The 12,822-nt window shown below is 40.4% G+C and overlaps 1 protein-coding gene across 1 annotated transcript; it reads right to left on the bottom strand.

The window, feature by feature from the left end:
- Window positions 1-333: 333 nt before the first annotated feature.
- On the bottom strand, window positions 334-12,617 carry LOC145445268 (uncharacterized). The gene is made up of 9 exons (XM_080323443.1): window positions 11,887-12,617; window positions 11,514-11,566; window positions 10,438-10,556; window positions 10,024-10,147; window positions 9,835-9,959; window positions 4,328-4,509; window positions 4,081-4,237; window positions 3,942-4,018; window positions 334-514 (listed from the first exon to the last, which is right to left on the bottom strand). Exons 1-9 carry the CDS (start codon window positions 11,966-11,968, stop codon window positions 405-407), a joined length of 1,029 nt encoding a protein of 342 aa, XP_080179569.1. The 5' UTR covers window positions 11,969-12,617; the 3' UTR covers window positions 334-404.
- Window positions 12,618-12,822: the final 205 nt, after the last annotated feature.

The raw sequence follows: 12,822 nt of genomic DNA, 5'->3' as shown, positions 1-12,822 counted from the left end.
TGGAATTGAAGACCACATGCGGGAATCTTTGTTAAAATGCAACCCGCAGTGCTGGGACCAAGTCGCTTCGAGTCACAAGTCACATTGCACACTTCGACTCGCGTCAAGTCACACAATTGTTGAAGGTGACTCGAATCAAGTCATTTCGAGTCATTTCGTGTCTCTCATCTGTCGACTCCGAGTCAAATTGAGTCATTTTAGTGCAGTGACTCGAATCAAATAGTATTCTTTAAAAAATGTGTTATAGGCGTATACCGCATTGTTACATTGTACAGTACACATTGTACACCGCCGAGTTTCTTTGTAAAAATAGGCCTGTACATAATATAGCTATACATGTATATGTACTGCATTTATTTCTGTCATCAAAAATCAACTCGCTGAATTGTCTTATAAACGGCGATTCAGCATTTCCCACAAGACTTCTTGCAGTTATTAATAACGAACGCCTGGGATTGACATCCTGCCATTAGTCGGTCACATCCTCCAATCGTATCTTCACAACCGTAATCGCCTAAAGAAAGAGCATTTTTATCGCGCAAGAAGTAGGCTAGTTCAGTTAGTAGGCCAAAGTGAACAGACCCTGAGATCGAATTCATGCAATGAGTGTACATTGTACAACTGTACATAGCAAAGAGTATAGTAGAGCAAAGCGGTGCCCATCAATTGCAACGAGTCATGTTCAACTTATTACTAGCTGTAGGGAAAGCGACTGATGAAATTCAACAAGACCACTTACTTACTAACTTACTTTCAAAGTGCACATTTGATAGATAGAATGAATGACTTTTCAAGGCTGGGACTCATTGAGCCAGAAGTTATGATACCCAACTATTACATTTGACTTGTATTTTTTATACACTGTCAGTTACATACAACGATCAATCTATGCCACTTTCGTTGAAAACGTTTTTCCCTTTTTGGAATTTGGTGTCGATGACACAAACTTGTTACAGAGCTAACTCAACATAATCGCCGGGCATTTATAATATGGCATTTACTTGGTAATAATCTTAACAGAAATGTACTTTATAAGATGTGTATTTTTTCATTTACTGAGCATTACTTCGCGGACCGGATGAATTCCTGTGGTGGATTGAATGTTTGACATGCGTGTTGTAGAGCTTATACAGAGATATCGATTACAATCTACCTATACACTCTATAGCAGGGTCGGGAGCCTATGGCCCGCGAGTCATATATGTCTCTTTTGATAATAACATATAGTTATTCGATAAATTCATAATTTGGCACATTACTACCATCTTATTTTTCAATATTGCCGCATTTTCATAACGACTGGCATCAGTATCCTTGTCCTCGACAAGTCTTTATGAGGCCAACACAGTGACGTATCCTGGGGTTGCAGCTCGAAACTCAGAATATTGGCTGCTGATATAATTGGTCATTATCAATCCAATATGATAGACATTCCGATCATGGCGCAAATAAGGTACCTCCAAGTTATTTATTAGGGGTATACATCTAGCAAATCTAATACGTTGCGTTTGATTGGAAGTTTGCATAATGAAAAAAAAAAACATATCGTATCCAATATCATAATTCCCTGTACCCAATATTTTGCACGCCTTGGAATCTTGGATTGCACAATGCATTAATGAATCGAAGAGGAAAGCAGACATTGCGACGCCTATATATGACAATGGCGTTGTTAAATCCCATTATATTCCTGATCATCAGCGTGAGCAGGGTACAGACTAGGGATGGTGTGAACGTGAGGTTCACGTTCGCGTTCTGTGTGTGAACCTCCGAAATTTAGAGGTTCGTGTTCACAACAGAACGTTGGTAGGTTGTGGACTGTGAACCTTTTTCATATATTACAATTTTCACTTCATTATAACATCTTTCGTTCAAATTTATTGCATTTCAACTGCGGGCCACTCTATGCATGGTGCTGGCAGTATAAAAAATCAACACTAAATGGGCATGCACCTTGACAATCTCAAAATTTTTACTTGCTTTCTTACAAAAGTTTGCTCGAAATATCCAGCTTTCCGTTTGCGAATATTTGGTGACTCTCTGCCGTGAGCTTGACCCGCAATTACATAACATAAATAGCGAAATACACTACATGTAGTCAGTGAATGACTTCATATGTTTATTGTATCATTGATTGATGTGTTGGCTACTGCTGTATAACTTGTTAATGGGGTGATATCGGCAGCAAGTATAGCAATAGCAACCCGTTTTACACTCTGCTCAGTATCAATGTAACGATACTCAGACGCTGAATACATTTTCCGGCCTGGCCTAGACCGTTAAGGCGTAAGTTTATTCCCCTGGTAAGTCCTCGTCGAAATTGTTGGCTAAGCGACAGGAGATATCGATTTTATGGGAATATTATATCCTTTGATTGCCTCAGTTGATACATTTAGCGACGTTTAAAATGTCATTCAGCATTGTGGCATTATGTGACCCGAGACGTCGCTAGGTATCGTGTACAAGTACAGTGTACACACTGTGTCACATTATTATACGCTATCACTTCATTGAAAGATAGGATTGGAATTAGCAATATGACGTCAAGAGACGTCATGAGGTTCACGTTCGCGTTCGCACAGAACCTTTCAAAAAGGTTCGCGGTCACACGAACCTGAACCTCTCAGAGGTTCGCACCATCCCTAGTACAGACTCCCTTGCAAGTGATATTCCTAATTGCAAATTCAAATTACAAACATAGCTATCGCTATTCCAGTTTATTAGACAGTTTGTTCGCACTACCCTTTAAATCTAGGCTAGCTGCGCAACGTTGTGCTACCGCCAAAGCATTTAATAATTGAGAATTAATGGTAACTAAATGATATCAGTTAACATTATTCTCCATCGTTGAAGTTATTATCCAGGTTTAGAGGAGCTGATTGCTCTATGCATGACAGCCAGCAAAACGATTGCGGCACGACTCCCTTCGCGCATGCTGCCCGGATTCCTTGGGAAGCCGCTCAACTATAAAAATATGTTACTGACAAAAAATCAGTAGAATCACACGCTTTTTGTTGTCTACAATTGCTCGTTTTGCGTTAAAATGTACATCTTAATTGTCTTAATTTTCAAAAAATATCGTATGGAAATATGGAAATAAAATTAAAATGCTTGCAAAAAATTTCCGACCCCTATAGCTAAGCTGAATTTTCCCATGCTCAAATGTCGTCTTCATTAAGTCTCGTGCTCAAGCGTTTGACAACCGTCTTGATTAGTGTGGGACTCACAACTGGGCTGGGCAAAATCGAGTACCTGAGTGATTCGATTCTGAATCACGTATTATGATTCGAGTCGAGTCGAGTAATCGAGTACCACCAATTATGACGTCATAACAGAATGTATTACGTCAAAGTTCAAATATGCACCGTTTTTGCCACCACAAAGAATATAATGCCGTATATGCATCTCATAAAAGATACTTGGTATTTAATCAATAATACCGATTTCATTCCACTTGGTGAAAATGTTGTGGGATTATCATGACTTCGTAAATGCGCTACATCCAGTAACCTTCGTAGGTTTGTACTATGTTTCGTAAGCTACAATACCGCCAATCAAGGTTTCAAGGCTTCAACCGTGAAAATTATTTTCGAAACTAGAATTCTCGTTGATAAATTAACTTTCAGTGGCGAGAAGCGTATAATTTCATTACTCGAAAAAATCGTCTTTTACTACTCGACTCGAATCATTAAAATTAATACTCGATTCAGATTCGAGTACTCGAATCATTGTGCCCAGCCCTACTCACAACATCACACTGTGCACACGACGAATATCATGTAGTGAACTTCGATTTCGTATCACGGTGACTTCACGATCCTTCCATTGTGACGTAATAGTGAATTGAGATCATTATATGACGCTTTTGACGAAAAAGGTTCCCGACCCATTCAGCTATACCACATTCTATTTTATAACAATATATCGTATAAATATCATACTATAATCTGGCATATCAGTGTCGCAATCCATTTCCAAAGCTTGAGATGGCGAAAGACTTTGGTCCAGGTCGCTGCATCTACATTCATGAAAAAGAGGGGCTGCAGTTTTTCACGTAATATACGCTGACATGCTACTTACTTAGGTATATAACGATTTGGGCATGGTAGGATTTCCTCGATGAGATCATACAATGTCTTGTCGTATAACATCAGCTCTTCGCGTGTATTGATGCTGTTATACACACCGTTACCACCTGGCGGACCTTCGCGCTGTTGATTGAGATACGCTTGCACACCTGTGTTAAGAATTACATTCAAATAATCATTTGACGCTTTTGCGATTCCAGCTGTACGGTCAACTGGTTATGTCTATGCTATAGCCATACCCATCGCTAAATACTCTTTATGATTTCTGGCGGAATATGTATTTTGCCACAGGCCCGCGCTTCTCGCATCTTGATACGCTTTTAGCAATCTTTCATTGAAAAACGGAAGTTCTATGTAGCCAGCTATCAAATGAATAGCGTGTGCTAGCTCATGCACGAGTATGTCTTCGTTGCGGCCGTACCTATGTGGTAAGATTGCAGTTCAAGTATGCTACGAGCGATATGTGTAGGCCTTTATTTGCGATAAGTGACTATTGCACCGTCATATGCAAGCCGTGCTATTCATAACCAATCACACGTGACATTGGACGAACGGAAGGTGCTCTGCTCGCCGAGACAGTCAATCGTAAAAGAGATGAAGTGCGCGACACAGCATGAGGTACATTTATAACACTGACTTTACAGGGCTTATAGTAGCAAGCAGGGCTGATGCATCATCCTCCACTCCATTTGAGAAATGCCTATTATTCATTAATTCTCAGACAATTGGACGCATATCGAATGACACACAATCTAAACAGCAGACACATCAAATTCGGCAAGCCGAAAATTACCGAACAAGATTACTTATATCCGCACGATTACATCATATCTGCAGAACACCAGTACTAAATACTACAAGACCGAATCTCAAAAAATCTCATCACATCGTTTCAGGGAGAACTGCATCATCTCCATCCTAGCACATAGGGGTGAGCCTCACGACATGCCTCACGATGTCACACACAAAGCCATCCCAAACATCAGGAGTTCAACAGTTCAGCGCTCTGATTCTGATCGACTAAGACCTTCTACACTCAGGGCGCACTTTTAACGTATTCTTTCAACGAATGGCACCTCATCCACGGAAGCCGAGAGCCTAGAGGTTGGCCGTTCTATAAGTCGGCAGTTACGGAAAATAATGAAGAATATCGGTCTGGTGGAAATTACCATAGTAGTCTACAAACACCATGAATACCACAAAACAACAACAACAAATGGCACACATACAAAAGTTTCGTCAATAACACAGTATATGCAAACGGGGCAACTTGTCAGGCTGTAACTTCCACATCAATGCACATTGCACATGCACTCTGTTAGATGCATTTCCTTACGGTTAGGGTAAGTTTTTGTTGCATTATCGCAACGCGACCGGATGATTAACAACCATGCGTCGGGGAATGTAGGGCGGTTCGCCAGAGGTGGTCAGTAACGAAGTACTTCTACTTTTTCGAAGTACTCAAGTAGTTTTCCTCTACTTCTGGTACTTACTCAAGTAGATATGATTTTCGCTACTTCTACTTCGAAATATTTTGTGATCTACTTACTTACTTTTCGCTATTTTCAGTTTGTCAAGTAGAAGTAGTTCAATCTTCCAATCAGGAAGATAGCCTGAGGAATTTCGCGGCTGTTTTCACGGAGTATCCACATTAAATTTTCATAAAAGTTGAGTAAAGCCCAGAATTTTCGTCGCGTTTCGCGCGCAGTGGATGCGGAGTTACCAGTGTGATTTCACGAAAGTATCGATGAATATAATTTGGGTAGCTGGTTGGCGTGGTTCCGTTCACATATATATCTCTGCGTTCACACCACATTGTCGCCCTTCGCCCATATGAAATAATTCATCACAGTATATATGGCTCACCATAACGTTTGAAACTGATGTTTCGCAATCTAGCATTTGCTTGTCATATCGTAATCTAGCATGTCCATGGCGCGTCCTAACCTGGAAAAGTGGACTCTGACTTGTTGTGTTAGTATTAGAGCTGTTATAGCATACCACCTTTGAAACTTTCTGTACTAAAGGCATGAAAATCGTGTTCCGCTTTTAGAAGTAGTATTCATGTTTCATTTTCAATTCCCAGTATCATATACTTTGAGTTATAATTAATATCAGTTATTTTGTATGAATAAATAACATGTTGAAGTATAAAAGCAAGTGTAGTAGTGCCTTTGATTTCCGGAAATAAATTTACACAATATAGTATTTTTAGGGTCCTCCGTATTTTTTATTAACGTTTACTAATCGCGTAAAGTGTTTACACCGTATCCTATACAGCTTCTCCGTATAGCTCTTCGACTAAACTGCGGACCTTATATTACGGGGGATGGCGCCATACCATGCTATTTTCCAAAACGTGCTGTCCGAGAAAACAGAGGATAAGCATCGCATTTCCATATCAATACTATCACTTTCATCCCATGATGTGGGCGAATGCCTAAGCTATCGAAAATTGGATACCGGCTGGTATGCATCAATATGAATCAGGCTCGTCACCTTTCGCATAGCTCAATTTGCACCTTTTTACAATCCATGTGAACAAATTAGGATCATTTTCACAACTACTTACTTACTTGAGTACTTTTGAAGTCGGTCAATTCTACTTCTACTTCAAGTAGTTTTAGATTGCTTATGGAAGAAGTACTTCTACTCGTACTTGAGTAGATTTTTTATTCGCTACTTCTACTTCTACTTGAGTAGCTTTCTTGACTACTTTGACCACCTCTGCGGTTCGCTCGCCGAGACATCCAAATGTAAAAGGGGGAAGTGCACGATACAGCATGAGGTATACATTTAAAGCACTGTCAATAAAAGGCAGTAGCAAGAAGGGTTGTCACACACTGTCAGCAAAAAGAGTGTGTGTTTCGCTCTGAGTGCACACTGCACACTGCACAGTGCACATAGTGCTATGGCCGCCCCTAACTCACAATAGGGTCCGCAGTTCATAGGCCCAACATAGCAACCAGAAGTCATCACGTGGAAGATAGCAGTTCACGAATGCAGCCGTAGCTAGCTATAGGTGCCCTATTTCCTAATAGTGATCACTAGGGCGGTTTTTTTTACCTAAAAAAAAAGAAAATTTTGACCTAAAAAATCCAAATTTTGACCAAATTTTGACCTAACGTATGCAAATTAGGTGTTTTCCCACATAATGTTAAAATTGTACCACTTATCTTCATTTCTGGTGGGATGTGACTGTCCTAACGAAGTAGTTTGGCCTGAAAAAGCGTTTTTGGCTTAGAAACAGGCAACTTTTTGCATGAAAAAAACAATATTTTAACGAAATCTGGCCCTATGAAGAATTTCAGTGGTTACAATATGTATTATGGTTGAAATAATTAAAATATTTCGTAGTACAACGAGAGATACTTTCCTACATCCTTGGGTAGAAAGTGCACGTCCTTACTAAGAAGCTTGCCAAGGACGTTCAACAGCAGTAGTTGTTGGCTGACAACACTCAAGTTGTGCGTACACTGCTGGTGCTGGTGACACACCGTGCTGCTTCACTCTGACAATGTTGTCTACATCAGTGGTTCTCAACCTTTTTCACCTCGCGGACCGGTAAAATTTAAAAAATTGTCTAGCGAACCGGTGAACTTTCAAAATTGAAATCAAGCCAAAATGTAAAGCATGCAACCGTTTTTTGCAATATATGGCGCTAGAGAGTGACATTTAGAGGGTTTTGATCGTATTTAATTATATTCATGATTGCATCTATGTGCTTTTATGGTAGTGAGTCTGCCGAGTCGAGGTAAAATTGCCCTGTTAAGATAAACGTGTTTCCGCCGAGAGTCATTTACAGTCCTTCGCGCCGAAGGCCATGGATTTAACCGACCACGCCAACTCGAATAATATTCTTCTCTTTGAAAATATCGAGATAAGAAACGTATCGGAGTCGAACCAAGCACCTTGTCAAGCTACCTTGCTCATTGTACACTGCCACCAGACGCAGGCTACTCTGGCAACTACGAATGCAATGCTTGCCGCAAGAAAACACATTACAGCAGCAACAGCTGTACCGGCCATCCGCAAATCCGGGCCGAAAAAACACTTCGTCAGCCCACGCCCGAAAACATTGATATTGGGGCCTCCACAGGTCGATAAGCCAGACTTCCGGAGGCTTCGCCCCCAGACCCTGCAGTTGGGTGGAAGTTTTCACCTGTACTTGTGATCACATCGACTCTACTCAGCGTAAGCAGAGAGTTCACGTTAGCTTAATCGCGCCAATAGCGAAAATTTTCGATCATTCACGACTGAAGCGGTTTTCTCGCGGCCGAATTTTTGGCCCACCGTTCGGAGTCCCATGTTAACCTAAACTTTATTATGTGTTGGTACGTCATGGCGCGGTAATGGCTGACGCCGAAAGAAAAGACAAGACAAGAAAATATCAAGATGAATTAAATTATATTAAAAATTCTAGACTCAATTCGTAAATTCAATTTTCATGTCGACGACCTTCAACACGTACTAATTAAATGACGTGTGCACGGCCGCATAAATGTCCTTCTGCGGCCGCAGGTTGGCCACCCCTGTACTGTAGAGTGAAATTTTGAGGGTTTTGTTCGTGATTAAATATGTTTATGATAGTATTCATTTGATTTTACGGTAGTGTCTGATGAGCGCTGGGTCGAGGTAACATTGACTTGCCCATATAAACATATACTAATTTCGCACAGAAGGCCATGGATGAACCGACCGCGTGAACTGGAATAATATTCTTCTCTTCGACAATATCCACAGATGAAGCGTTTTGGAGTAGGACCAAGCACCTTGTCGAGCTATCTTGTTCATTTCCCTCTACTACTAGTGGTAGCCTACTACGAGTTCAATGCGCCGCACGAAAACACTTGATTACAGCGATAGCTGGCCAGTGCCCATCCACAAATTTAATGAATCGAGAACGAATGATCGTACGGATTGTGCTGTTTAGCGAGTCAGCTCGTACTTAGCGAGTTGCTCACATGTCGTAGCCGGAGACAGCTTGAACTTTAAGTCAAATCGAACATGTGTTCCGGGCCTAATCTAATCTCAAGAAGTTCTGCATCAGTTTAAAATTTGACGTCTTATTTATTTTACCAATGGACAAGCCTTCAACACCTTGTAACTTGAAATTAAGGTATAAAATCTGAATATACCTCGCGGACCGGCAGCAAAGTCGTCGCGGACCGGCACCGGTCCGCGGACCGGCGGTTGAGAACCACTGGTCTACATCACAAATTTTCATCATGCGCTTCTTAATATAAGAATGATGCAATTCACAAGAAGTCTTTCTTCAGTTAGGATATTGCGGTACGTTGACCATAACACCATGTCTACCTATTATTTGTTTTATTTGACCGTTTATGATTCACAATGAGCAGACGATTAGCCATTTACAACGGTAGGCCTATAAAATAGGCTAACAGCGGTAAAATATCAAATTATAAGTTCACCAACAGTGCAAAATCTACGATACAAACAAAATGCAGACGTCAAAAATTTTTTGACTTCATGAAAAATTTTGACAAATTTTGACCTAACGCTACAATTTTGACAAAATTTTGACAAATTTTGACATGTCAAAAAAAAAACGCCCTAGTGATCACTGATCACGCAGTTCATAGGCCTATTTATAATAGCGACAGGAAGTATAATGAAGTGGAGGATAGCATCTCTCGGCCGTGCAAGCATGTCTGAAGTCTTTTTATCGGGGACATTCAAAAGCTAGACATTGTTAATAGGCCAAAGAAAATAGTGATCTCACGGATCACCGTCTTCACATAGCAAGTTTTCCTGCCCAGCCACTGTAACAGGTCGATAGAGAGTTCCTCCTGATCCTCGTCGGCTCGCCCAAGATCTGATTCGAGAATAGCGCGCGAACTCGGGAACCTGAGATTTAACTTGGTCACTAATCTCTGAGCATTTCATTGTGAAATGTTGGCCTCTATCCCACCTTAAATATCTTTTCCGATGATGCTATAACTGTCACACGTGCCTTTCCGACTACCATTCCTTCTCTCAATTTCTGAGATCCAGCAAGCATGAACCTCACAGTGTAACATGCTCGTTGTAGAGCCCTGATACATGAATTACCAGTATTTAGGCGTGGGATAATCGTAATCTACGATACTGATCAATTACAGCGATTGTAGTGTTTTCGTTTCATTGCCACCGATCACATTTGAAATAGTTTGAAGTGATAATATTAATCATATAGTATTCGTAAAATGCTACCGATTATTATGTATCATGACGATCGCTCAACTTTCTACTCGAAAGAGGCCTACGGGTGGCAAACCAGTAGAGATATATGCGACGCGTCAATTTATTCGATGTAAAGGTTTGGATTGGTTAACGAACGTCTTACCTATCATCAACAACGTCTGAGCCCAAGATTGGAATTCCATAAACGGATATAATCTTCTTGTAAAATGTGGTGTCCAGCCGGTACTTTTCCACAAAATCTTTCGGTACGGGTGACTGAACCTATATAAAACCAGACATTTAAGGATGAGGATGAAGCACCAAATGGTACAGTCATCACTAGGGCAAGTTTTTGCAAATTTTGCAACTTTTTTTACAGCTTCCGACAACTTCCTAGATACTCAGAATCTATGTACATAATCATGTTTTAGGCTGTTTGGAGGGATCTTATAGTGCAACTTTTTTCAACTTTTCTCTCTTTTTCATGCCGATTTTTACTGCAACTTGTATCAGATATTGCGTCAAAATGTAAAAGTGTGATTTATAAACATGCTATAAACTATTTCTAGTATGGTTCTATTCTCTTTGATTTCCATAACAAAGAGCTATATGACGGGTTACCTGCATCTCATTGTGTTATCTATGACACAGTGGATTACAAGCAAGAAGTCCAACTACCCCTTCCAAGCACGACCGTGTCCAAAAAATATGTTAATAGATCGCTTTAGTAACTCTGTTCTGTCGTTTAAATTTGAGATAGTTTCCCATTACACGGACGCCAAGCCGAGACCATCGAAAATTACATTTTCACTGGGTCACCTTATTCAGGCTATTGATTTTGTTAAAGTCGCAAAGAATGAGTTTTTCCGCAACACCTTGGGTCAAGTTTCCTGACCCAGGGAGTTTGGGGTGAGATATTTGATTGGTGTTAGGGGGAGGGGGTTATCGCCATGCTGTTTGGCTTTTTTTGGGGGGGATATTATTCCTGCATTGCGTAATTTTCTTGCTGCGTACCGGGAAAAAATATAATTTTTGGCGGTCTCCCCAGAATGTCCATGAAACGGCAAAGTAACAAATTTGACATCTCTGCAGGAACTACATTATACAACAGAACCTTTCGAGTATCTCGTAACCTACTAATTCAACAAAAATTATAAATGCAACTTTTGTAATAATTAAGTGCAACTTTCTCGCGATTTTAGTGCAACAAAAACTTGCCCTTGTCATAACTCAATATACCTCACTGCAATCAGCAGAGCTGGCCGACGCGGCACGCTTGAATCTATTTTGACCTGAAATTTTAGAAAGTGAACGTCATTAATGAATAAAGTACCCCTATAATCTGATGGCATGTTCATATTGAATCACATAGACCGGTGTATAAATGAAGGTTTCGACAATACCTAAACACTTTAAACCATATAGACTTGCAATAAAGCCGTTTAATTGGCGATTAGATAAATGTTACAATGATGTGGCGTAACCAGAAATCCACACTGTATACGTCTAAAGAACTTTCCGTGAGTTTGGATTCGTGGATTTCGTTTGCAAGTGGATCACACGTTAACGTCCGTGCTGTCGTTGATAAAACTCTTATGCAGGTCTCGCTCACCTTGTGACATCCTTACATCTGCAGCTGTACAAGTGCAAATACATGCAGTCACAAGAACCGCGAAAACCTCTCCAGACATCATATCGTACTATAGCAGAATCCTACGATTCCAAAGAAAATAGTGAAATTGCCAGACCGAATCCATATTCCCGATAATTTATTAATGCATTTAAAATAGAGCAAACAGCTCGCCTCCACCGAGAACTGATGTCGCAACGTCTTGCGCTTCACTATGTTCCGGACCAAATATCGCGCAAACTAAACGAGGCCATAGCCACTTTGCTTGACACGAGCAAGAACATGCCTGCCAGGCACGGCACCGCCGGTTTTTTATTTAAAATGCTATATATAGGAGACACTCATACTTCTTTGTTCATACCTTTGAATAATCATGTAAAATACCCCAGTTACTCTCTGCGCACTCGCATGTACTAAATGTAACAAAATGGTATATATTTATGCCTGCTGTTCAGTATTCATGGCGTTGATATCTCTTGCTCCCTTATGTTTGGTATTGAATCAAGTTGTAAGAGACGTGTTGATGTTTTCATCATTTGCTTAGATATATAGTCATCCCCTGACGATATATGTCGTTACGTTCACTTAAATAATAAAAGTGCGTCATATCGAAACATTACTTGCTTTCGTCACCATACGAAAAGAGAGGGTGTGGTGTCGAAAGTGATAGTGACGTTTGCTATCCACGCACCCAACTCGTTTTGAATTCGTGACTGTATGGACTAATCCAATCCAAATCTGAAACCATCCTAATTCTAATCCTAATCCAAAACTTTTTAAAAATCAAATCCTAATCCGATTCAAACTTGGAATTCGACTTCAAGTTGAAGTTCAAGTCTATTCGTAAAATTTAATCACTTCAAAACATCACAAGACTGCAATACAATGAATGATAAGAAGTTGCCGAAACGACTAGGA

Source organism: Botryllus schlosseri, chromosome 8, assembly GCF_051294905.1.
Source record: "Botryllus schlosseri isolate E-star chromosome 8, Bs_hap1, whole genome shotgun sequence".
Taxonomy (NCBI): domain Eukaryota; kingdom Metazoa; phylum Chordata; class Ascidiacea; order Stolidobranchia; family Styelidae; genus Botryllus; species Botryllus schlosseri.
The sequence above is the reverse complement of the archived record's forward strand: the minus strand, read 5'-3'. Positions and strand labels throughout refer to the sequence as shown.